Source organism: Struthio camelus, chromosome 2 (assembly GCF_040807025.1).
Source record: "Struthio camelus isolate bStrCam1 chromosome 2, bStrCam1.hap1, whole genome shotgun sequence".
NCBI lineage: Eukaryota > Metazoa > Chordata > Aves > Struthioniformes > Struthionidae > Struthio > Struthio camelus.
The window spans coordinates 140,536,166-140,563,699 of NC_090943.1; the positions used below are offsets into that span (position 1 = coordinate 140,536,166).

General features: G+C 39.6%; 1 protein-coding gene across 1 annotated transcript; it reads left to right on the forward strand.

The window, feature by feature from the left end:
• Nucleotides 1–298: 298 nt before the first annotated feature.
• SNAI2 (snail family transcriptional repressor 2) lies at nucleotides 299–27,207 on the forward strand. The gene is made up of 4 exons (XM_009683100.2): nucleotides 299–404; nucleotides 23,486–23,929; nucleotides 24,498–25,043; nucleotides 25,993–27,207. The coding sequence occupies exons 2-4, from the start codon at nucleotides 23,851–23,853 to the stop codon at nucleotides 26,172–26,174; spliced, it is 807 nt and encodes a 268-aa protein (XP_009681395.1). The 5' UTR covers nucleotides 299–404; nucleotides 23,486–23,850; the 3' UTR covers nucleotides 26,175–27,207.
• The last annotated feature ends 327 nt before the right edge of the window (nucleotides 27,208–27,534 follow it).

Consider the following 27,534-nt stretch of genomic DNA (forward strand, 5'->3'; position numbering starts at 1 on the left):
TCTTCCAGTCTCATCCCTCTTGTTTCTCCTTGTAAAGGCACTTCCAAAGGCCTGGAATCAGCCGAGAGAGGACAAAGGACATAAAGTATGATACAAAATACAGACTGCTTTAGTCTGGTCCCTACTAGCTAAGATAAAATCTCTGTAGAACTGAGGTCATTGTTAAATACAATAAAAACATCCTTTTATAACATACTGTGACGTAACTGTTTATTTTCACTGGGTTTCAGAAGTTTGTATTGCAAATGCATATATGTATCATGTCAGTGATAAAAGCTAGCAATTTGGGAGTTGTGAAGAGGGCATTTTTTGAGACATTAGAGCAAAAAAACAAAAGCATCAAGCTGCTTCTACACTCAAGCATTACTGGACTCATCCGGAAGATCATGCAGCTGGCAAATTTGGTAGGCACATACTGGAATTGCTCTCTGTCAACTTTCCTAAATAGACTTCATTAACCTGGCAGACATAGTATATAAGATTTTATCTGTTATAATTTCATTCTATTATTATTTCAACTGATTTTCCATGCCACTTTATTCTACCCTAAACAATTGCTCTCTCTCATCACTGTTTGTGTCAGAGACATTACCCTGCTGTGTTCTGCTTCCTCATCCCCAGCTGCACTTCTACTCCAGGGCTGCAGGGCCAGGCATGACCTTGTGTCTCCAGGAGAACGGTTCCAGCCCTGCAGATGGTGACAGACCTCTATGCCTTGGTAGCCGACCAGGGGATCGTAAGGCAATGCATAAAGAGGGTATTGGTTTTTCACAGCCTGAGCAAGAACCAATTCCCTATCTAGATACGACACTTCAGAAAGGGGAGAAATAAGACGAGACTCTCTCAGCAACCTCGCAGCGCCTCGTCAGCAGAACACACAAAACAAAGCTTGGGATTTCCCAAAGCCAAACCCTGGGAGAGCTGTTTGAGCTGATTGAGCAGCCTCTCGTCCGCAGGCGAGGAACTGGGTTGTTTGTTGCTGAAGGATCATGGAAAGAAGCGGGCAGTTGTGTGCCCAGAACCTGGCAGGGTGCACAAGTGGAAACCAGATCACATTTGTTATCATCTAGCACACTGTTTTCCACATTTTTCCCTGAAAGTGTAGAATTAATGAGCTTCATTTTTCCTTTTTCCTTCCTGATTTCCTTTTTCCCCATTTCTCTGGTTTTGACTCTTTTATTTGCTAGATTTCTTCTCCTTCTGAATACTGAAAAAAATACTGCATGATCTTTGTCAGACTTTCTCTTCAGCATTTCACACTTCCTTGCAGGAACAACGGGAACAACATTAGGCTTTGCTTTTCCAAGGTAGAGTTTATTAAAGATACGTTTCTTAAAACACAACATTCAATAATGCATAAATTCAAACATTCCAAATCTGAAAAGACAAGTACAGCAAATATATGGGGTCTAGAAATCTCAATCACTGCTTGCATTTTAGTGTTTCATGATCCACAGCATCAGTTACATTATTTTTTAAAGCTCTATGTAATAAAGGTGACCCTTTCACTTCTTAGGGGAAAAACCCTAAATAATTGATTGTCTGTCTAATATTAATTTCAATAAACATAGTCATCATTTCTTGAGCTTTCTGACAGCAGTAGGCAAAAAGGAACACATTTAGGTCTCACGAACTTCGTTTGCTGAAATTGGCCTTCTTTGGATTTACAGTGCTCCCTTGTGGCCAGATCAGGCAGCTAGAATACAATAATATTTTACTACTCTTCAGAATCAGCCTTTAGTCTCTTTGGCCATTGCAGTCTTTCTCAAAATGCCACAGATCTGTCAAAACAGATGGTTTTAGAGTCTTATTCTCTTTTGTGTTCTGTTTTTCTTCAGTAGATAAGTTACCTAAGTAGTATTTTTAAAAAAAATGCCCTCCAAATACTTAACTATTTGGAAATTGTGTGAAAATGAAAGTTTACCCCTCTCCTTCAAGGAATAGATAGATCTTCTTTCTTTAATTAGTGATAATTTCTAGCATAGGTTTTAAGTCTATGATTCATAGGTTTTAGATATCTCTAAGTTTCCTTGAGAACTGTTGGCTCAACATTAAAAAGCAAACACATGTACAGTGGAGGAAATCTACGTGGGTCCTGCTGATACGTGCACAGCTCGGTGATTTTTTTTCTAGTTAATCAGCCTCTGTGCTTCTCCCATTTCAAATGGGTGCTAAGCAAGCTTCCTAGAGTTGCACTTCCTTATGCCAGAGGGTAGGATGTGGGAGTAAGAGAGGCAGCTCGGGCAGAGCTGTGGCCTCCTCAAGAGCAGTGCCCCGGCGCCCTGGTGCCCCAGTCCCCATCGCCAGAGCTCCTGGCCTGCCAGAGGAGCACTCTCTGCATCGGGGCAGTAGCTTCAGGAAGGGAATACCTACGTCTGTAGAAGGATGGTATCTTTCCAGAAGGCTTCACTTCCATCTAATTAAGCATACACCATAAAATCTCAAGTGTTTATATAATAGGAGCAAGGATTCCTTAAGTTCTCACAGTCTTTCAAATTCATAGATTGGAAGGCATTCATAGAAAGAAAAGAAATATTATTGATGATTCCCAAATTATCTTTAGCTCAGTAAAAATTTTCAAGAGCAAAGGCGTAAGTTAAGATGAATCTTTCAGTTACAGTAGATCATTTTTGATGTTACCATATTTAGCCTCATCTATAATAGGTTAGAAAAATATAAGCAAGGAAGGAAGGGAAGAAGGAAACCTTAATTCAAGAGGCAGAAGGAATTGAACTAAAAATCTAATCATTAATAAACAGTATGTCTCACTGATTTAGGCATTTTTCTTTGCATAAAATATCCAGTTTTATTTCACCAGTTTTATTAGAAGCGTAAAAACAGGTGTTCAAAGGAAAGATAAGGTGTAATATATCTAGTATAATATTCAAGCCTGCTTCAAATAAAGTTTTCAAAGAGAAAATTTTAGGGAAAAATCTCTTTTTCTCTCCCTGATGAAGAGAAGACTCTTCCTACTAAATTTGAATTGCCCTTCAAATATTTCAAGTCTATATATAACCTTGATATTCCTGCTCTGTCTTTCTGCATAGGTAATTTTAGCATCGCTTTTGGACAGCCTAGGAATAATTGCCTTGGAAAATAAAGAAACAGAAAACTAACACTGCAGAAGATTTTCTTTTTTACAGACGCTAGTTAGATTACTAAAAGGAGACCAGAGGAGGTGACTTAAAATTCTTCCTCCAGATTATTATCCATCTGGAGTAAAAACTTCTGTTTTTAAAGAGCAGATATACTTATTGCAAAGATACAGTACCCTTTATGAGATTATGTAAGAAAGAAAGACGCTTCAGAGGGTTAAGTGAAGAACATAAAAATATTTCCCTTGATGACTTACTGGTTAGCGTTTTATGGCAGCATTAAAAATATTTCCTATTACCTTAAATGCTAAATATGCTTATACTGAGTAGTTTACTTCAGACATTGTTGATCGTGCCGAAATTTGCAGACCTAATGCTTAGCTGCATATATATGGAACTGTGCCCGTAAATGTCAGGAAGTGGATGGTTTTTTTTTTTTTTTTTTTTTCCCTCTTAATCCCCTTAAATTATTCTTCACACCTCAGGCAAAGAATAGCTCATTTTTTTCCCCAAAAAAGTAAGGCTTATGCAATCATATTTTGCGTGTGTGTAGCATATGTGTGTTTGCATGTGTCCCATAACTTTTGATCAGAGTAAACCCTATTTAATTTGACAGATGAAACAGGTCCTAATGTGTTGAGTTTCTCAAATTTAAAGAAAAAAGGCGTCTGGTTAGAGGAGGAGGGCTTTCTTAATACCCTCACTGCAAGAATGTAGCTTGATCTCAGCTCTTAAAAACACCTGGAAGTCCATTCCCAAGAGGGATGTTATGAAAGCTCAAGCCATGGAAAAGACTAGTCAGAACTCACTGCTTATTTGACACCAGCAAATTACCAGAGGAAAAAAGTCTGCAGAAGACTAGACTTCATCGGTTATGCTTTCCATAGTGCTACTTGTTATTACAGAAAGATGTTCTACTGCTAAACTAAAACTGAAGTATTTCTACTAGCTTATAATTTTCTCTGTTTTGAATTTATTTAGATTTTAAATACATTTTAAATTATGCATAAAATTGAAATGATGTTCATGTTTTATTCTGTCATCTCATTACAGAAATAGTACGGAAAAACAAAAAAAGGAAATCGTCAGTTCATATAAACTGAGAATACCCCAGTGTCACAGATGGTTTATGGTTTATGTGTTACACTAGGCCTTCAGGGTGAAAGACACTTTTCAAATGCCAAATTCTGTCCACTTTATTTTAGCTTGTCATTACATACCTTTAATTTTCATGAATATTTGTTTGGTTCTGCCGTATCTATGACCATTCGCACACCACTCATTTCGAACGCAGCAGTGAATTAATTCAGAATAAGATTTATTTTGAAGAGAAACCTTGCAAAAAGTCTTGGTTTTGACGTATAAGCATGTTGGAAATTTCGGAAAGTACTATACTGGTATCATCTAAACTCATTTTTTTTAATGCAGTGGTGTGCTGTATAGCCCTTCAGTGTGGGCCAGTGGCTGCTCCTGTCACATGACGAAACAGCTGTTAGCCTTAACAACGTGAATCATCATTTTGACTGTAACCTAGCAAAGGGCCTGTGTTTTTTAATTCACTTGGCTTTTAAAATGCAAGCACATTTCTGCATGCTTTGCAGTTCCTGTAGGTTTTATTCTTTGGTGTTTCTTTGGTTCATTGTTAAAACTAAAATTAGTGGGATAGCTTTAAAGAGCACTTCATGAAAACACGGACATCTTTGACACTGGTGACAATATGAAATAGCTGTAGGAGACTCTAGCATTTCAAACAAGAAATTTTCAGAAATATTGCAGTTCTGAGCTCTAAGCCAGGAGATACCACCACCAGTAAAATATCTAATTTTTTTTCTATTTTTTTTTGGAAAGACAAGTCACCCAGAAGAAAATACATTTAACTGCAGTGTAAGAAATCCTAAGGAAACAAATCCCAAGGGGCAATGTGAAACACGACTTTCTGAGATAAGTGAGTACATTGCTATATTGACAGAGTAGTGTATTGCTCAGATGTCACTGTGAAAAATCTAAGGTATTAGTCCATTCCTTAATGGAAAAATGCCCTGTAAAATGTTACAAAAAACATCCTGAGCATGGAAGGAAAATCTGAGGTTCCAGTCTTGCGGTGAGAACAAAATGGCCACTAAATCCAGGCTAGCTATCCTTTGATGACAACCAGCGAAGAGCCCGTGGCAGCAGGCATCAGCTGGGACAGCTGGGACAGTGGCGAGCACCACTTTGGCCTGCTAGCGTTACCAGTGAAATGGGAGTCTCCAAAGCAAATTGCATCTATGCTTAAAAGGCCCCCTTCTTAGGAGTCCTACATCCTTCCCTCATGTGGAATAAGAGAATCTCTCCTAAAACAGGAAAAGCATTTGAGAATTATATCACATTCCCTCAATCTTACCCAGTGGCATACTGATAGACCTCACAAAATGTTCACAGCAAACCTAAATTTCAGTGTGTCCCATTGGAAATTCAGAAAAAATTTGGAAAGAGCACCAAACAGTAGAGTAAAGATGTTGAGCTTTAAACTACTGTTCCTGGCAGCTTAGAGTATGAAAAGTTATTATATTAGTACAGATATGTACATTATGCAACATATATTTTCAGGAATTTGGACAATGTTGCGGAGATAATAAGATAAACTGATGCACACTTGTATTTTTTATTTGCTATTCTTTTATTTATTAGCAGAATATACACCTGTTTTTTTCTCAATCAAAGCAAAAAGTCAGACAGAGTTAGAAAATGTAAGTTTTAGTCTATCTGTCTACATTCTAAACTGCAACACAAAGTAAACATTAGGAGTGAATTTGACAGATTATAGATTTTAATCGTGAATGTTGTTGAGTAGCTCATCTTTCTTTTGCTACTTTTATAGCAGGACATTCTTTTGCATTTTCAGGTATAAATACATGACTGACCTATGTGATTGATTTGTCTCTCTGATTGGAATCCAGCTTAAAATGTAGAGAATTGTTCTCACTATCTTGTGAAAAGCTAAGGTGTAAGGCAATTCAAGATGGCTAATGTCACAGGCAGATAGGTAAATACTGCACTCACTCCTAAGAACTGTACATTTACTTGGATGTTTTGACCTTTTCTGTAATATGAAAGGCTCCCATATTGAAAATTACTTCTCTACAGTGAATACATGCAAAATATGACAAAGTATAATGAAAAAACAAAGTGCCTCACTTCCGTGTATCTATGGTAATGGATTAAGTATGAGTCATAAGCCCCTTCAGTCATATAAAAACGTAATAGTATTTAAGTGGTTTTCCAAGGTTAAAGCAAAAGTCAGTGAATATCAGAATCACAAGACAGTCATATGCCAGCATACCCACTCATATCTCACTTTCATAAGACTAAATGCACGATCCCAGTCCTTCACTTCAACAGGAAAATTGCAGTTGTAACAGGGTACTCTTTGTTTCATGGTCATTTTGCTAATGAGGAGAGACCCTCCATTTTCCACAAAACATCTTTTACATCCTTTATTCATAGGAATTTTCTTCTAAGGCGTAGCTACCCACACATGGGTAGCTGTAGGAATTTTTAGTGAGTTATTTTGGTTATTTGGTAATTTTTAGTGAGTTGTTTTGATTCTTAGAGCTTAGAAGAAAGGAGTCACAGAAGAACTGCTAGTCTTAGACATAGTGCCGCTATATTTTACCAGGCTCATTCAATACGTAGCTCGGCTACAGTAGCCAAGAGCCATCCTTTTTCCCTTCTTTTATTACGGTCTTAGTTCTTGAAAAGGCAAAATTTACCAAGTGTGATGGGTTGTCACAGTAACACCGACATCGCATGGTGTGGAATTCATCCATAACTGGGTAACCTGTGACTGCCAATTTCATTTCATACAACTTAAAAGCAGAGAGGCACATTAATATGGAGTAAAGGGATAAATAGTATGGTATGTAACACATTTTTTGTCTTTTAAAATTTCACATATAACGGCTAGTAACAAAGATCATATTGACAAAATAATATATAAATATAAGCTCATCACAGCGTAACTATATTCATGGAAGAGAAACTTACAGATCTATTTGCTCATTTAAGTTATTTACATTTGTCTTTGAACCTCTTTCTGAAGACACAAGTTAGATCATCCCCCTTGCAAGCATAGTTATTTTATTGCAATGTCCTTTTCATACTTTCCTTAAGTAGTATGTTTTTTTACATTACAGTTAAAATCATTCATTTTAGTTTCATGAAATATCAGCCTCTTGATGTTTCTTTCCCAACTTCTTCCCTTTCATTTACATTTTTTCATTGTTCTCTTTCAAACTTTCTTCTGAATTAATCCATTTGCAGTCAGTCTTGTTATTTCAAGACTCCTTCACAGTCTCTTGTTTTCATATGATATAGTTATATTTTGTGGCCCCTATATCCCTAATTCTATTTTCCTTTAATTTGATTTGCATTCCTTCCAATGTGTTTTATCCACCTCATTCATTTGAATTGTTATGTTCTGCTTCACATAATGTTTTCCAGATTCCATCTTCAGCTCTGTTCAAATCCTCCTTTTTTCATCTTCATGTCTCACCATTTTTGTGGGAGAGAGGGAGGGAATACCTTTATAGGTGTGGTTATTTTAACCATTTCAAAAGGGATATCTTTTTTTGCCGTTTAACTGTTCTTTGCCTTGGGTTTTAAGACAAAATGTCAAAATATTTATGTAAATTGCAAACCTAATGAGAATCTACAGCCTAACTTAAAGGTTGCTAGATTCAGTGGTAGATTTCCGTGGAAGATTTCGAAAGGTAAACTTTATGCAACAGAGTAACGATATATCAGTAGCTTTTAACAAAGAAGAATAGGACAGTGTATGTATATTCCTCCCAGTGTCACAGCTTATGAGTGACAGAACTAGTGAATTCACTAGTGAATTTCTGCAGGGCCAGAAGCGGCTGGAAGCGCTTCCTTCCTCTTCCATCACGGATTAGTTTTCACAAGGAAATCCAAACCTGAGGAGTGTAAACCACTGGATAGGGCTGCCTTCCTTCTTAATTCAAGATATGTTCTCTCTGATCCCCCCCAAAACATATCTATCCATGAACACCTCTCAGAGGCTGTTCATCACAGGCTTTTACTGCATTTGATTATACTCGGTGATCAGTTTTGTAGACCTTCGGTTTAACTGTCAAGGAGATCTGTGAAAAGACTGTAATTTATTTTCAGAAATGGCTCAATGATTTGGCTCAATACTGCTTAGCAGACCATATTTTCATATTTTGTCTATAGCCTGGGGTTTATTGAGCATGCCTGTGCACTTTCAAAAAGGGGAGATCTAAGAAGTTTTGCGTGTACTGGCTTCTTTTTTCCTGCCTTTCTTTGCTTTCGTTGCAAAACACAGAGAAACTGTGTAGTACCACAGAAACTTTTATGACAAGGACACCAGTGTCAAAGATGTAGCTTGATTTCACTATAAATGTTTCAAGCAAGCCTTTTTCACTTCCTGCTGAAATTGCCCATACCTGATTCTCTGATGAAGAACTGATTCCTGCTCTGGTGTTTGCCTTTAGAAAGGACTTATGGACCATAAATCTGTATCTGACGCTTTGAGTACTGATTATATGACTCACTCTGGTTACTTTGTTTCTGGAAACCATATAATCTTTCATTGAAAAGAGGATGACAGGCTATTTTCTGTCTTTCACTGCAATTATTCTGTCTGTGTAGATTCATTAATAATCCTAAGACTAATTCTTTCCCATACTCAGCTAGCGAATGCATCCAAATCAAAGTCCTGCTTCTGAACAGAACTGTTGATCAGCTCTGAGGGAAGCTGGACCCAGAGAGAAACACTGCGCATAACTTTACACATACTCCCTGTTTTGGCCGGAGACAGCGATTTCAGAAACAATTAGTTTATCTTCAAAAGCAGCACTGCCCAAATAGCGAGATTTCTCTTTCGTGGTAAGAATAGTATTTTAGGTGCTCAGAGGGAGTCTCTGATTGTATCAAGCAGAACAAAGCACTAGCTGGAATAAATTGAGGAAGGAAACACACTAGCTTCTCAAGGCTTGGAAAGACTAAGACCGATACTTCCAATTACAAAGACCTCAAGGCAAGGACCTGTTATGTATATAAACTTTCAGAATGATATGCATATGATACATTAATATCCTACTCACTACACTTTTTCTCTAGAAGGCTTTTTTTCTAGAGGCTTACCTAGAGTTTCAACAAGATAAAAGTAGCAAAAAAACCCTCACATATATTACTAAAAGGTGAATTTGAATAAGTGAAGACCTTAAATAAGTGAGCCGTGGTTGTTTCTCTCTAATGGGACACTTGGCTGGGAGTAAATATGTTTTTCCTCTTGATTTCTGACTGTCTTGTCCACCTTTACATGGAGGGGTAGAAGCTGTGGTGGTTCTTCAGCTCTTGCAGACCAGTGCCAGCTCCTTCCACATCATATCTCAGGATCGGGACTTTTTTGTGAAGCACGGAATATACCAGCAGAAATGATTCAACATTAGCTATGTCTTTTTACAAGCTAGGAAGAAAGGGAGAACAATACTAGAATGTACACATGATATGGAATGTATTTGTCAGATACAACAGGTATTACAAAATAAGAAAAAATCTATATTATTATAATTTATTACTCTAGCCCAGGGTCTGAATCCTTAATATAGGGGTTGGCTATGTAATAGAAAAACTAGGAAGATGCAGGGATGTAGGCCATGGAGCCATGCAGCCAGTGCCTGAACAGTTCATGCGTAACCCTCGTATAGTCTCCAGCTAACAATTTTCATTTCTTGTTTTGTAGGGGAAATGCCTTTTAAGGTGAGCACAGGAACTATGACAGCTCTTTCCTCTGAATAATGCCCTAGTTTATTATTGATCCAGTAGGCTCCAGGTAGAGAATATAACTGCAAGTCTTACAAACTGTCCCAGCATCTGTTTTCTCAGGAGGAATGGACAAATCCTGCTCTATCTCTCTGCTCCTTTCAAAAGACTATCTGACAATAACATTTTACAATGAGAACAATAGGATCTATTTTCCTCAGCTGCTTCTCTCCCTCCCCACCCCGCATCGGGGAAGGTGTGATCAAGGCAGGAAGAGGTAATGTCATTGACTGACAATGTTTTTTACCTGAATCATGCTCTTAAACGTGCAGTCTACACGTTAATCTTTGAGTAATAGCAAGAATTCACTGCAAAATTGGATCTGACTGACTAGTACACTTAATTTACCTACTGCACCAAACAGCTGTTCAGCTTCTGTTGAATTTGAAAGCAAATGTAATTAGTGCATGTTCACTGCTGCATTCTCATTACATTGCCAGCCCATATCATCGGAACAGTTAATTACTACAGAGACAATGGCTTGACTTACCTGATACAGTACATGATTATTCATCATTGATTGACTTTTTCTTCTTCACTGTTAAATTTGTTAACATCCCTGACAATACTTTACAATGAATACTCTTGCTCTTTTGCTTTGCAATGTCTTCTCAAATGTTACTCCAAGTAACTTCCTTTTCTAGGTTTGAACTAGACATGAGGTATGAATTTGGTTGACACCCCACAGTACTGGAGAAATAACTTGATTTTGTGGCTTCTTGGTAGAACATAGCAAAATGTGTTATTCAGTCACTGCTCACCTCAGCAGTCTTTTTACTTGGGGACTTTCTTCTTGCTGACATATCAAAGGGCTGCTAGTGGCATCTGCTTCCTTCATTCAGTGACAGCTTAAAAACAGTGCTGACAAGAGGGAAGATTATTCCATAATTAGTCTTGCTCTCAATAGACCTGATCTGCTCCTACACAGGTTTTTTGGATGACTTGAGCATGGTATTTCGCTCCCCTATACCCCTATATTCCATTGCTGAAATGGAGGTAGCTGACTTCCCAGCCCTGCCTACCAGATGTCAGTGTCCCCTCAGATACAGTCTCTTTTCTGGAAAGGAAGCTCTATCTGGATGAAATGTGAGGTCTCTATACCTTATCAGTGACCTCCAGCCAGACTGAAGGACAAATTGCACAATACATCTGCAAATCCTGGATATTTCTGCAAAGCACATGCAGATCAGCTGTGCTATGCTGGCACAGTAATACACCATACTTCCCAGAAATGCCAGATTTAATCATTTACTGCACGTTTGGCATTCTTGCCAGGCATCTGCAAAATACTGCTAAGCTGTCCTGCCGCATCCTTCATGATCACATTGTAGATACACCTGACTACTCTGGTAAAAGAAGGTCGTCTGAGCCCTTAAGACAGTAATTTATACAGTGCTGCACATTTAGTGGCACCTTTGTCATGCATGAAAACTTGTAACCAGTCCAGGAAGAAAAAAATATAAGGAACCAAGGAAATACATAAAAGAAAGATCATGACAGTTTAGGAATGGGAATCCGTGGAAAAATCTTATTAAAGAAGTTTGAATAAAAAATGAATTTTTGGAAAAGTGGGATATTCAGGGAAAATCTGAAGGAATTGAAACCCTGTACCTAAAAGAATTCAACAGGCAAATTGTCCCATTAACTACCACAGCACTATGCTGGTACTTAAAGGTCAGCAAAGCAGAACTGAATGGACTTCTCTGCCATTTGCAAGAGCCTCCACATTTTTCAGTGGGCCTCATGATCTAACGGATCGATCCTTGGTGTTTATTTGGTTTGCTCATTTTCTCACAGATACGCTTAGGTTTTTTTTTCTGCTTCCCTTATATGAAAATTTCATATCATTATACATCACAAAGAATCCCTAGCAAAAACACTGTATGAACAACTAAACAATCCGCAAACAATAAGCTGTAAGGTAATATCTGATCTGTACATCAAACCATGTGGTAGCTGGGAGTTACACAGAACAGCAGATATTTGCTTTCGTATGCTATACTGTTCATTCTGACCTTCAGTAGGCCTTAAAGCCATTTTCTCATTAGCTTACGCAATTTTTTTAAACTGCCTTAGATCTCTCAGTTATTTTTGGGTATCTTTGCTCATTTCATAAGGAAAAAGTGGTCAAGTGAGAAAAAGCACCACATGGAATTTAAGCACTTTGGCACAATCACTGGTCAAGGGGGCACAGACCAAGTTAAACTTAGGGCAAAGTTGCCTCTCACCTCCCGCAGGAGCAGTCTCTGCAGCCTACTGATGTCACTGAAAAAGCCTGACCCTCATGTCAAAGCAGTCTACTCTGCATGAGGATAAATAAACTGGAATTTAGGCAAACTCAAAATAGGCAATTGCCTGAAATAGGCAATTTCAAGCAGCAAGAATAGCCAATATTGACTCACACACAATAGCACACAAATATTGACTCATTTATTAAAAGTAATTAATGAGGAAACAAAAAGGCAATAAAGAGGGAAAAAAGGGAAAAGCAATCTTCTTAAAGGCCCTGAAGGCCTCTTTTTTCTACACGCTGTTATTGTAAATGCTCTAAACTGGATTTTGCAATGCACATTTTCTCTATTGATCTTTACAATTTCAGCAAAGCATTTCATAGTTACTTCAACTTATAAATTATGCAATAACACATGACAGGAGCAATTCATTCATAGCTCTGCTTCTCCATGAGGCAAAGAAAGCAAAAGCCTCAGCTTCAGCTTCAGGTTTCTTGTGCAGCAAAAAAATCTCTCAGAATAGTACCTCTGAGAATTACTATGCAAAACGATAAGGACATGTGCACAAAAGGTACAGGCGTAGAATGACTGAACTGAGGAGGAAAGACAAGTACGCAGTGATGTGGCACCACCTTTTGCTTCTGCAATAGCAAATGATACAGCTCAGAAGAAACTGCAGGACTTTTATGTTCCAGCTGAGTCTGCCTTCTACTCCTGCCTCCGTTCTCCTGTCATCAGCCTGTTCCCTCTCTAAATTTTGTTCCAGATTGCAACTCAAGATACTACTAATCTTCTCATTAAGAGTGCCTATGCGTTAAAGCAGCTGTCCTGAGACCACCTCAGAAGAAAGGGAAATACATTAAACCCTATTTTACAAATGAGAAACAGCAGCTGAAAGACATGCAGAAGGTAATCAGCTGCAGAATTAACACTTCAACACATTTCTCAAAATGAAGTTAATGCTTTAACTATACAACTACCTCTCATCTTGAAATCCTATTGTCTAGACTGCTGCCCTATCCCGAGTGAAAAGGATGCAAGGTAATCTTTAGAGTTTTGGGGATGTGACTCTTCAGAGGTTCAAACATGTCTCGGTTTGCAATATAGACTGTCATATATATAGCATCTACAGTAGTGATAGTGCAACAAAATTCTTGTTTTACTTCTGAAATAAGTATCAGCCACAGCATGCTTGTTACTTGTAGTTTTACATTGGGTCGTGTCATCTTGTTCAGCTTTATTATTTCCACTTCAGCAGACACCAGCTCATCACACTGGTTACTCATTCTTCTTCCTGACAATTCTTGTAAGGTAGGACTCCTCATTTTCATCTTATGACCTGACTATACCAAGTCACTGTGGAATATTTGGGTTCAGTGAAAGTTGTATCCCAGATGACATGAATATGTATATTCTTCTTTATTTTACAAAGACATCTTTGTCATTTCCAAAGACATCTACACTGCCTAGAGCTTTTTCACTGGCTGTCAGAGATGGAAAAGAGGGTAGGATCAAACTGGTACAAAATAGAACTAGATACAACTGATGTACTTGGATGCTTCATAATGAGTAAATGAAGCTGGCATGAAGTTTCAAAGAGCAGGTGTAGGAGCAGAGGGGGCTGAAATTTATGACCTAAATTTTAGAAACTCACTGTCTGATTTAGAAATATCACCTAGTAGAATTAGGGCATAATTTTAGAAATATACATCCCTTTTCCTATCCCTTCTTTTCGTAGCCATCTACATGCCAGGAGATAATACATAGCATAATCTGCATTACTTGGAAGGAGGGAAAGAACCGTTAGAAAAAAGAGTGTAGAAGAGGCACTAGGGAGAAGGTTTGTATGGTTTTAATACAAGCTGCACTTCAGTATCTCTGTAAATAGCTCCTTTAATAAAGAGTCAACCTAATTTCAGAAACATGAGTTATGCCTGAATTTAGTAGATGGAACAGAGCCAAAGTACAAGCTTATAGCTGTCTACACTGCTTAATTTTTAGCCTGTTCCCTGGCATGGTTTCGACCTGCATGCATTAGCATTCTCCCAGATCAGGTCTAGGCACCGTTCAGTATTTACTACTTCTTCTGATAGGCAGTTCAGATGTAGCTACCCTGTTTTGGAGGGGAAAAAAAAGACAGTTTACACACGCGGACATGAGTCAGCTATGCCACCGAGCTTCAAGGCCAGAGAACAGGCCCTAGCATCTTTTATGTAGTGGCATACATACCTACATGTATACATATGTAAATTTATCTGTAACTACGCAATCTCAATGTTATTATCCAGCAAATTATCCATAAAATTTAGTGGCAGCAGTCAGTCTAGGAAACCGCACTCTCTCTTCTAGCAGTGAAGCAATAAGGTCAAACCACCAAAGAACTACAAGAGCACAAACAAGAAGTAGAGAAAAGGCATCATGACAGGAATTCAGACTTCTAGACATAAGCTATCCACAAGTAAGAAAATGAAGGGAATCAAAACTCAGTCTGAGCAGAAGTGACTGAATGAAATAAAATAAGGAAATGAGGGTAAAGCCTTAACAGTCTCCTTAAGGAAAGCTGGTGAGACGTTACTGAGACCACATTATGAATTCTGAGATCTGTGGCAGAATGAGTAGCATCTAATTAGAACAAGGCTGTAGAGAAATATTGCTTTTGTATCCCCCCAAATGAAATAGAACAGGACAGTTCTGCAAGATTCAGATCTCTGGCTTCTTCATGTAGTACTGGAGACACAAAAATTATCTCACTAGAGACATTTCATACCATTTTACAGAGACACTTGCTGAGAGAAACACTAATCTTAAATAAATGTCTCTAAATAGGAAGAACAAGATAAGTATCTAAGCAGTGATGCCACTTCTGGAGAACAAACTATGTAGAAGAAAGCTAGAGACAGATTAGTAGGAATGTAGATCTCATAGTCAGAACAGTGTCTGTAGACAGCAATAGGAAAAGTAAAAATGAAAATGCTCAACATGTAGGCAACAGCAGAGGTTTGGAAGAAGGATAACATTGTGGTCTCATGCTGCAGCCATCTCAGGAAGTAAAAAGTGGCTAGATATGGGATGCAGAGACTGCCAGTGAAGGGGAAAGCAGGTGAAGAATAGCACTACTAGAACTGCTCTCTCTCAGTACATTCTCCACAGACAGCAGCCCTCAACCAAACCACCATATTTATAATTAGACTTTTGGATCAATGATGAATCCAGTTCTAGCCAATGTGCAGAGACAGCTGCAACTCACTCACAGCAACAGTGAGAGGCAGCAGCACAAGAGTGAAGAAGTGCAGGTAAGCACTGGCAATACACAGTAAAACACTTTTGAAGCCAGTGGACAGACAGAGGCTGTTAATGTAGAACGAATGAACCACAAAAAAAAAAAAACATTACTAGCATTTGAAAGGTACAGTAGCTGACACAACACAAAGGCACTATGGAACTACCCATCGCTGGGCAGCATTATTAAAGAAAATCATCAATTGGGTTGAAATACAATGCCTGACTGTCCCCAGCATGAAAGAAAAAGAGAATAGACTCCATGGGCCCTCTCCAGCAAGCTAAAAGAGAGAAGCTAGACTCCTCTAGGACGTGTTGCAGTTAGCTGAGGTCCCTCACAGCAGCTCGTAAGAAACCTGAAATGCGGAAGAGATCCCTTAGGCCTGATGGAGCCACTGAAGAAGGAACTAGAGCAAAGAAAAAGAACAGACACTCTCACTGAAACCAGAACCGGCAGCTGTGCCTTTTCATTTCTGCAGCCTTTAGTACTTTTCCAGTGCTGAAAAGCCTTTGGGAATGCTTAGGTTGTTTGGGAAACTTCCAGTCAGGGAACAGAGCACCGCAAAGGAGTCACTGCTCAGTAATCTTGAAGATATACTGCTTGATTTGTCTGGGACTAAAAAGGTCACTGTTTGCCATGTTAAGAATTGGTTCTGGCATGCTGAATCATCCAGCCACTGACAGCCTTTGCTATGCCTTTTGCCAGGTATTACTGTGAAAAAAATGCCTCCAGACATCAGCCTGTCCTCCAAGCTACTCCAGTGATAACAGATAAAGACAGAAGCATGACTTTCAGACATCAAGCCTGCAGCTGGCAACATGTTTATTGTATAAAGTGATAGGGAAAGATAGTACAGGATGTCTTTATCAAACTAAACAGAGCCAGAAGCAGGATACTAGTTGAATGCAAAGAAGTTGAAGCTCAGGAGAACAGAAGCCCTCACTATCAGAAATCTGTGGACTCCTGGGAACCTCCAAATAGACCCCAAGAAACAGAAACAGAAAAAACTAAGTTCTTGAGGGGAATCCAAGAAATTATAAAAATAGGAAACTACAGCATCTGTCTGGGATCCCACGTGCAAGTAATACAGAATGTTAAATGAGGGAATGAGAATAAGCAATACAGGTAATGAATCAGTCTTAAAGTATCACTATCCTTTTGAGGAGCTGGGACTACAGAATGATACCTCAGGATGAAACAGGGGAAAAACAATGAAGCAAACTTAGCAGCTCTCACCTTTCGCTGCCACAGCAAAACAATGAATTTATACTCAAACAGAAATACTATATCTACTCTTTGGAACACAGCGACTTCATTAGTTCATTTTGAAGCACAAGGTAAGTGTCTCACCTGTTACCGAGCCACTTAAAAAGCATCATTAAGAAAATGCTGTTATCAGTGCAAGTACAGTGCATACCATTGAGATGGCAAGATCTGAACGGATATAAAATAGAACTCAGGAGTCTAACTCCTTTGAATAAATAAATATGCCACTGATAATTAAATAAAAAGAGACACTCACTGACACACTAACCTAAGATATTGTACAGAAAAGCTGTATTTTGTGGCAGAAATGCCACAGAAATTTTTGAGTACAGCACAGACAGTCCTGCAGAAGAGGAGATGGGCTCTGCCATTGCCCAGCGCATGGCAGGCTGCCCACACACTTAGCACTGCTTGGTGGGTCCATGTAGCTTGATGCAGCCCTTGACACGACCGTGTTTGCCAGGAAGCAAAATGGTGCTCCAGGGCTGGCTGCGGTGTGAAAACAGACTGCCACAGTCTCCTGCTGCATCCTACAGCCATGTACCCTGAAGGTGAGGGCAGGGACCAAGTTTTGGCTACTAGGCAACAAGCAACATTCTCTGCACTTTTAAAGTCAGAAATCAGAAAAAGTGCAACGTAGGTGGTTATGTAGGCATGTTGAGTGACCAAGAAGATGAGATTCTTATAAACATATAAACCCAGTCCAATGGTGGGAAATTGCTGATATTGACCTGTCCAGGGACCATATGACAATGGGGTTTCCATCTGCAGTTCCTGTCACTTAGTCACTACCGCAAGGACACTCAGTCCAAAAAAAAAAAAAAAAAGTGAAAAAAAAGTGGTAGCAAACCAAAAAACCAAAGGTATAGTCCGCAACTTAAGGCATATTTGACAATGAACACAGGTTTCTGCAGCAAGAATGGAAAAAGTACTTCAACCATTCTGTGAAGTATCTGTGTGAGAACATCAAAAGTGAAATCTAGGAAAATCATTGATGGTGAAGAGGAGGCTACCAAGTAGAGGGAAGGGACAAGCAGATAATAAGAAAAGGAATCAAACTGGTTTTATGTGTATTTGAAAATCTGTGAAGGGTGAAAATCTGTGAAGCCATAGTGGGCTCTGGATGGTCATATCTTCAGTACAAATGATAATTTAATAGCATAAATTATACTCTGTATTAACAGCAAAATCTTCAAATAAGAAACACAATAACAGTTGCTAGAAAGGAAATAATACAGCAACCTGTGCAGTATTTGAAGGGAAGAACATAGGTTGTTGGAGAGAAGGATGCCTGAGTGATTAGTTAAAAATACTCCTAAGAACTAAGCTTTGGAAAATTTTGCTGTTTATCTCTCCATGCTTCAGCCTCTAGATTGCAAAACAGGGATAATAACATTTCCTTTCTCATGAATATTTGTTATGTGATGGGAGTATCAGTGGTTGAAAGAGAGTCTATCACAAGTGTATGTCAGACCATGTACAGGTACAAGCATATATACGTAAATACATCATAAACATGCATGTACAATACATAACAAATAAGTATGCGTCTGTGTCATACACAGACACACACACACATACACACACATGTTCCCCAGAACAGGAAATCTTGGAAGATAACTTCATGTCTCACTTTGTTGTATGCAACAAAAAACAGTGATTAAAAAAATTCAAAAAATCATAGCTATCAACCGTATATAGAATTCAGGACATCATTTAGCCATTTTGTGATTATTGTCAACCTTTTGTTACTCATCTTCTCAGATGTCCCCTTTAACAAAATGATGGTGATGGTAGGCTAACAATGATGCATCTTATAGATTTCAAATATTCCTAGTTATTTGCAACTTCGGTGACTGCTAATTTGTGAAAGGGTTGTGCATTTGGCAAAATAGGCCGGCCATGTTATTTCTCCCCTCGCCCATCACAGGCCACGCAGCCGCATCACCTCACGGGAGGCGTCGCGCTCCGGCCATTCGCCCGTTGGCCACACGGTGGGGGAACCAGCACAGATGTTGCTTCAGAGACAGAAATGTTCGTTCCTGTGCAAATGCCCAGCAGATGGCTCTTTCCAACCACATAATACTTACTCAAGTGCGCGCTCCGCTGTGCATAACACAAGGTCAGCATTTTCAAACCTTTTGTTCCTCTTATGAATAATTCCAGTGGCATATTGGACGATCAGGAAAATGTAATATGATGCAGAAAGCATTGCTTTTCTTAGTCTAATAGCTTAGCTGGGATGTAACACACTGCTGTTTAATGAATACTTGTCAGTACTACACACATAAACAGACTTGTATTTATTGGACTAGAATCACATCTCAGTTCTGCTTGAGTAAATCTGAAATAGCTCAGCTGTAGCCAATGGAGATACTACAGATGGAAATGACAGGGGAATTTGGCACATTGTTAAAAATATCTTCATGCAGAAACAATGTAGAAAAATTCAACTTTGACCGGGCTCATTCATTATAGGCTAAATTGTCCCTAAATTGCACCCTCTTAAGTCAGTGAAGTTACGCAGGTGTAAACAAGAGAGCACAAAAGCTGGTCTTATTCGAACTACTTGGTCCAAAAGGAACCATTTTGCATCATATTAATAAAAACAAGTTTCTTCACAGTGAATGTTTTATATATGTGTGTGTGTGTGTGTGTGTGTGTGTGTGTGTGTGCGCGCATATATATACATATATATATACACATATATATATTAGAGATATGCTTAGGTCTCTAAGACACCCACTCCAAAGTTTTTTAAATTGTTTGAAAGACGAGACTGAATCAGACTTCTGTGGTTCAATCAGCACCTCTGTAATAAGCTTAAACAGAAATTTCAAACCTGAATTACCCAAAGCACAGAGGAACTTCTATGGACTTAATTCTATAACATGTCCTAAATGCAATGCTGTCTTTTAATGTCTCTGAATCTCAGAAGTTTAGATCATATTACAGAACTGAACTTGATAACTCTGACTTAACTTTCCTGATTTTAGAAAAGCTGTATTTATTGGTGCAAAAACTTCAAAATGTGGAGAATTTTGACCTGAATTGGAAAAACATTCCAAAATACAGAGATTTCTTCTGACTCATTGAACTTTAAGCCTACAAAACTGGAGCTTGACATGATTTAATACCAGTCCTTTTTTAAATTTGCGGCCATTTCTGTTGAAAGTTCAGGCCAGATTCTGAAAGGATAAAGTAAAACGTGAAAGAAAAAGTATCCTAAACATATACTTCTAAAAATTTCTTAAGGCATGTGTGTTGAAACAGTAGAAAGCAATAACATTTCCTAATTGTTTCCCTCTACTCTGTTAATTTTGGGCTTATTCCTCTCAGTCATCCAACCTAATTACTGTTGAGGTACTCCTCACCTTCCAGCTCTACTAAACCTTTACCACTTCCAAGAGCTACACCACTTCTTTACTTTTCCAGGATACACCAGCTGGCACGAAGGAAGAAATATGAAAGCACAGATTAAGATTGAAGCTTAATTGTATGTTGCATATTCAGCTGGCTAGTGAAAACTGATCAGAATTTTCAGGCAAATGGAGACTTATCAGCTACAAAGTGCCATATATATTTTTTCATATTAACCTTTTCATATTTCCCTTTTGAACTGTGGGAGGCTTGTGAATTGAAATAGCTGCACCATAGTTGAAAAGTAATTTGCCAGTAAGTTACTTTTGCTTTTATCCGTTTTGAGAGGAAGTCAGCACCTGCATCAATAAACCTAGAGAGCTATTTTTGGTATGCTCCACTGGGCTCAGTGCCTCCTGGGAGTCCCGCCGAACCTTGCTCTGCTGGCTGCAAAGAACTGAGATGATGGGGTGCTCAACAGTGCTGGTCTGCTGTCAGAGAAAGGTGTTACACCCTGGGATAGTCATCCAGCATAACTCATTTAATTCTCCAACATGTTCGTTTCCTCGTTTGGTTGTAGTTTATCCAAGACATTGGTAATCTTGCTAACAGTTGATGCCTAGTAAGTGCATAAACTCTGTCAGGAGGAGAACTGAGCTGACGATGGCTTAGCTCGGGTCCTTCTTCCCTCCTTGCTAACAAACACAGTTCTGGCACCTTTCCATTTGCAGAAAGTGGAGCAACAAAAGTTGGTGCCATTCTCAGAAAGCCAGGCAGGGAAGAGATGTGGTGGAACTGTCTGAAGCTGGGAGATTAACATGACGCTCATGAGGCTGATGAGGCTATTATTTAGACACATAAATAAGTAGCCTGATGTTAAAGAAGAACCATTTATGCTCCACAGTTGAAACTCTGGGCCTAAACCTTGTGGTGCAAAGCACACAGCAAGGGATCGGGCAACAGCAACCCTGGGATGATTTCCTACCCGTTTCACAGAGCAGCGACAACGCTGGCATTAACAAGATGACTTTACATGTGCTTTCAAAGGGAGAAAAAAAACAACCCAAACCACCAATTAACTGTAAAACATGAAAGGGAAGTTCTAGACCCGATTTTACGGCAGCGGGTGCAAGGCTCTGCCCGCAGGCGGTGTGACCCGTCAGAACCATATATCCGGCTCCACAACCCCTGAGCGTCTCCAGCTCCCCAAGGAGAGGAAAACCCCTGTCTCCAGGGCTCGGCCTTGTGTTTCCTTTCTCGCACGTGGAGGCTGCGTGGCTCCGAGTGCCCTCTCATCCACATTTGCCGTAAACACACCGAACACCTGTTTACTCTGACTCACCCACTCCTCACGCAGACGCTCCCTTTTCTTGACAGCAGACCTCACTCAGGTAGTATGTGCTGCTAATATCTTTTTGGGGCCATGTAATAACATGCCTTCCGTCCAATTCCTAACATCCTTCAGCCAGCTCAGCCAGTGGGCTAACTGCTTAGGATTCGGTGATTTACATAAGTGCAATTAGTTTAAATGGCATCACTCCGGTGTTATGCTGGTGCAAATGCCCCGAGAGGCAGTACCTCACCGGTGAATCAGACCCTTCGCTTTTTACCAACGTACGAAAGAGCAGATCCTGAGCCAGTGAAAATCTGCATGGCTCCATTCATTTCAACACGCAAACTTCAGTCAGCCCAGGGTCTGAATCACAGCTCATGTAACAGACTATTTAGATACCGACTAATGCCTCACATCCTGAAACGCAATGCTTTCCCAGAGTCGCCGGGAGCTGGGGGCTTTGCAGAAGGAAGAGCTGAGAGGGGGGCACTGCTGCATAGGCCCCCTGTTAAAAAGCCTTGAGGGTTTCTGCCTTTCTGTAGAGTTAAGGAAAGCAATGACTTGTTTCTGCGGAGAGCTGCGTTTTTTCCGCCTCCCAGCTGTGAAGCAGGTATTTGGGAAGTGCCTTTTGTTGCCACTTTCCCTTTCCTGCTCTAGCCTGGGTGTGTTCCCTGCAGCCTGGAAACCCGTGTGACACCTTTCACCAGCAGGCGCCAGAGGTAGACACCGAACAGCTGAATCTTTTTAATCGGTCCTCGAAAATGGCTAACTTTCTCTGCACTTGTTTTGGCATCCCTGAGATTAAGAAGTCATGCAGCTTGACAAAGCACTTTACTCTTACATGTCTTAACAGAACCAGCAGGATTTTTTTCATGTCTCTATTCCAACACCTGCTGAAAAAAAAAAAAAAAAGGCTAGGGTGGTCTCTGTAAAACACCCCTCCATGCCTCCTCAGGACAGAGCCCGAGCTGCACGCGGCATACCAGTATGTGCCCAGGCAGGTGTAGTTAAAGCACAGACTGAGGCGGGGGCGGGGGGGGGGGGGAGGACAGACCAAAACTCAGTCAAAGTGCAGTTTGTGTTAGCAATTTACCAGCTTTCAGCTGTCTGTGTTTTCAAAATGCAAATATTTTGAAATGAAAAAATATATGTCTGTGACTAAATGGCTCCTCTAAATCAGTCTAGATAACCAGAAAATTCTGCGACATATTTAAGAGACTTCTGTCCTAAATGAAATACGTGATATAGATTAAACCTTCATAGGAAATTGAGAGGTCCTAAGAATACTACAGGAGCAGTGTGTTTAAGAGACATTTAAATTACCCTGTCTATAATTTGGGGGTTTTTGCTTATCTGTGCATCTTTTAACTGCTCTGGATAATGAGGCAAATTCCCTTGGCGGTGTTCTCAGAGGACAGGCAAAAGAGTGACACAGCTAATCCCAAGGAAGGAAATGTCGATGTTTTGCATTCTGCAGATTTTTAGAATAAAAAAGGAAGTATTTTTCATATTAACAGTCAGAAGCAGTATGCACACATATTATATAAGACCTGTCGCCCTGCTCTGAAACGCAGCCTTTTCATCCACTGCTCTGTCTCCTTGAACTCTCTTGCAGTATTTTGCTGGCCCCTCTGTTTTGCAGGGCGCAGGTTAGGGAGGCGTTCTGCTAGTCTCCAGCATTTCCTAAATGCAGCTTTTTTCAAAGGCAGTTCCCAAATCTGTCAGGCACACGGTCTATTCAAAGACTTCCATTAGCTGTGCCGGCTAACTTGTTATCTTGTAATGTTCGCCCCCTTCTGCCCTTAATGAACAGTTTGTTCCATTGTAATTCTTAAATCAAACATCTGGAAACCAGACTTGTTTAAAAAAAAAAAAAAAGTAGTTTCAGTGCATATGACTTCTCCAGGTCTCTGTCAGGAAGCAAAAAAAGAATTCAGCTGAATCAGTAAACTGACCTTTTTTTTAAAGCACTTTGACCAACACATTTTTCTAGACAGAAATTCTAAAGAACAACATACACCCACTTTGTAGCAGGATAATGCACTCTGACAACAGATTGTTCCTCTGTTCACAGCTGTCTCCAGCGGGAGGAGCTGAAACCTGAACCAAACCTTCCTCGCAGGGATTGGATCCCTCTTGCGAGCAGCGAGAAAGCCCTCCCAGAAAATCAGCCTGTTTGGAAAAGTGCTTGAGAACATCCAGAAGTGATTGGAGGAGCAGAAAACCCTTCCCCCCTGCACCTGACCTGTGGGTATTTACAGCACTTTTCAAGGCGCCTCTGCACTGCCACTACACAACCAGGGTGCATGGACGGCGCGGCGCAGACAATGCGATAGGGACCGATGTGCTCGCAGTGATAGTGTGTGCTGCGCGCGAGCCGGGCACCGTTACGCTGAACCACAGGGAGCTTCTGGGAGAAGGAGAAAGCCTGCATTCAAAATGCCACGCTCCTTCCTGGTCAAGAAACATTTCAATTCCTCTAAGAAGCCAAATTACAGTGAGCTGGACACTCATACAGGTAACAAAACGAAATCAAATGTCACCGCGTTGCTTCTGGGGTTGTGTTTATTGCGTGGCAGTAAAGAGGAGGGGTGGGACTGCTTTTCAGTTTTCAGACTTTGGGGAATGGGTTAGTTCACTCCTAGCTCTTGATTTCATTTGCTTAGGATGAGGGAGTTTGAAGAAATATGTCAGTGCTGCTCAGAATGAATCATGAAGTTTGCTCATCCACTTGAACTCAGTTATTTTAAGAGGATTTGGGGGATTTTTTTCTGTTCTACCTCTGCCGGTAATGGGATTTAAACTTTTGCAGAAATCCGTCAGGAAGTTTCACTCTTTTGTCGTAGCAGGCTGTGTAGGTTTGGAAACAGCATGTTGCCTTGAAGACACGTTCAAACTGTAGTATGTCTGTTCAAGGGCACTGTGTCTATGCATCAGTATATATGTATATTGTTTAATCCTCCTTATGCTTGGATGACCATAATAAGTATTTGACTTATGCGCTTTTTAACCCACAAAATGTTAATTTTATTACCTTTTGAAATACTTTCCAGTTCTCTTACCTTAAAATTTTCTTCTTTCTCCAGTGATTATATCCCCTTACCTGTATGAAAGCTATCCAGTCCCTATCATACCACAGCCAGAGATCCTGAGCTCAGTAGCTTACAACCCCATTACTGTGTGGACTACAACCGGGCTGCTACCATCTCCATTACCCAATGACCTCTCTCCACTTTCTGGATACCCCTCATCTTTGGGAAGAGTCAGCCCACCTCCACCTTCTGACACCTCCTCCAAAGATCACAGTGGTTCAGAAAGTCCCATTAGTGATGAAGAAGAGAGAATCCAGTCCAAGCTTTCAGATCCCCATGCAATTGAGGCTGAAAAGTTTCAGTGCAGTTTATGCAACAAGACCTATTCAACTTTCTCTGGGTTGGCCAAACATAAGCAGCTGCACTGTGATGCCCAGTCTAGGAAATCATTCAGCTGCAAGTACTGTGACAAGGAGTATGTCAGCCTGGGAGCGCTTAAGATGCACATCAGGACCCACACACTTCCTTGTGTCTGCAAGATCTGCGGCAAGGCTTTCTCTAGACCCTGGCTGCTCCAAGGACACATTAGAACTCACACTGGTAAGAACAACCTTTAGAAATGCTGTCTGTTATTGCTGTACCATCAGGATGCCTTTTGACTATGTTTTTCCACAGGTAAACAACAGTGTTTCCTGACTAACCTTGAAATACACGCAATTTCAAATGTATCATTAAAAGGCCAAATTCTTTCTTTTGGGGGGTGGGGGGAAGGGATGTAGCAATAGCTCGCAATTGGGGTCCAGCTTCTGATGTAAATCAGTATATCTCTCTTGATAATTCCAGGACAAGTAGCCCATTTCCACTAGCTGAAGATTTTATTTTCAGTGTGCTTAAGCATGTTAACTTGAAAGCTTTGGAAGTTGCTAACATTGCAGTGACTCCGACTGACTCTAAACAGGTAGCAAAAGAGAAAGGCTACGCATGAGGAGCTGATCTCTGACTCCTTAAGCAACTGGCAAGTTTTGCATGCAGTATCTGAAGTCCTTAAGAATTAGAAACACATCATTACCACAGCAATTTTTTCTGCTGAAGCAAAAACATGATTTTGAGTGTAACGCTGGGTACAATATAATGTCTGTACAGCCGTCTGCTGCCTGTTCAGTCAAAGCTCCCGTCCCAAGTAATTCACACAGAGCTAAGCATACAGCAGAACAAGTTCTTTGACAAAAAAGGAATATTTAAAAATGTTGGGAGGTGCCCAGCCTGAAAGTGCTGCCTGCACCTGCAGATGCAGAAGGTGTCAGCAGCTTGTCGTCGGAGATTGCACTCAGCAGCATATTCTGAAACGATTAAGTTCTGCAAGTACAACCAGCAGTGCTGAAAGCTATCATTTCTGTGGCCTGACTCCACTTTTTATTATATTTGTCCTTTATTATAACAAATCCTGTTTCTTTGTTTGGATCTTAGGACAATGGGAATTTTACCTGTCCTAAACATGTATTTCTTTTTTAATGCTTTATTGTATTTTTACTTGATGTTTCCTTTTTAGGGGAGAAGCCGTTTTCCTGTCCTCACTGCAACCGGGCTTTTGCAGACAGATCCAATCTGAGGGCTCATTTGCAGACCCACTCGGATGTGAAGAAATACCAGTGCAAAAATTGCTCCAAAACTTTCTCCAGAATGTCTCTTCTGCACAAACATGAGGAATCTGGCTGCTGTGTAGCACACTGAGTCATGCAGTCGATGTTTACCTGGACTCAATGCATTTCTCCACTCCTGTTCCAAATGATAAGTGGAAATCCAGAGGCATTTTCTCTTCTACTTTTCAACCAAAAAACAAACAGACAAAATAGCGGAAGAACTTAGAATGTCAGTAGAAATGAACTTAAGTATTTCTGTTCAGTCGCTTAAGTGAATTTTGAAATATGGGGAAAGACACCGTGCATGACATTTCAAGTAGATGTTAAGGAAGAAACATTATCAGTTTTCTTTATAGATGAAGCCAAATGTATGTAGTCTATTCTTGCTGAGAAAAGGCTGCAAAGTTAACAATACATTCCTGCCAAGCCATTTCAACCAAAGAAACAGTATTTTAAATCGAACTTTTAATAAAAATACTACCCAAGTGAATTTTGCTAGACACCATTTATCTCAGGTGCCTTAAAAAGTATTCCAAGTTTACCTTAGTAAATGTTTAATATTATTCATTGCTGTGTTTTTTATTTTATTTTATTAAAAGCCAAGGCCTTCGTTAATGATCTGAAATGCTTTAAAACTGCATAATTAAGAGAGGAAAAAGAAAACATGTAAGAGAATGTATGAAAAATGGACAGCCACAAATTAACCGCATGTGCCTTTTTTGAAAAAAAAAAAAAAAAAAAGCAAAGACTGTAGCTTCAGACATTCCTGGTGCATGCTTGACCATCTTTTAATATGGAATAGATCCTCTAAACTTTATTCTTTTTTTAAAAAACGGGAATAAGTGCAAGAGAGGGGTTTTATGGGAGTTTGACAATTATTTTTTTTAATGCACAAAGGAAATGCAATATGTTCAGCATTACCCCTCCAAGTGCCTTTTTTATTGATGATTTTGTAAAGTATGTGGACATAATGTAAATATTTTTATTTTTATATGATTGAGTGTGTTATGAATGAAAGTGAATTGTTGCCTATAGCAGCGTCTATAGATAACTTGAAGAAAGTGTGAAGTGAAATTTATGTTGTTTTCTAGCCACTTTTTTACAATAAACATTTTTAAGTAAGATTACTGTTGTTTGTTCTAATTGAATAAAAGGGCTGTGCCTGATTTATGGAGGGTATGGAACCCAGAGAAATGGAAGTGTCCCTACACTGCAAAATGAAGATGACAGTGATTTTCAGATGTGAATTCTTAGTTCAAAAGTATTGGACATTAAAAATAAATACATCCATTTTATTTTCAACCATTTAAAACAGTATGGTGCATTTTTATAGAGTATCTTCTTCAAAGCACAGGTGCTTTTTTTGTTTCTTATAGCGGCATGACAACATGGCAAAATATATTTTATCCAGAACATTGAAAAAAAGCATCTCTCTTGCATTGTAACAGTTA

Bases quoted from the DNA above. Each gene is read 5' to 3' on its own strand.
- SNAI2 (XM_009683100.2), top strand. From the start codon at position 23,851: ATGCCACGCTCCTTCCTGGTCAAGAAACATTTCAATTCCTCTAAGAAG. The intron at 23,930-24,497 runs GTAACAAAACGA...TTCTTTCTCCAG, and splicing joins TGAGCTGGACACTCATACAG to TGATTATATCCCCTTACCTG. The intron at 25,044-25,992 runs GTAAGAACAACC...TTTCCTTTTTAG, and splicing joins ACACATTAGAACTCACACTG to GGGAGAAGCCGTTTTCCTGT.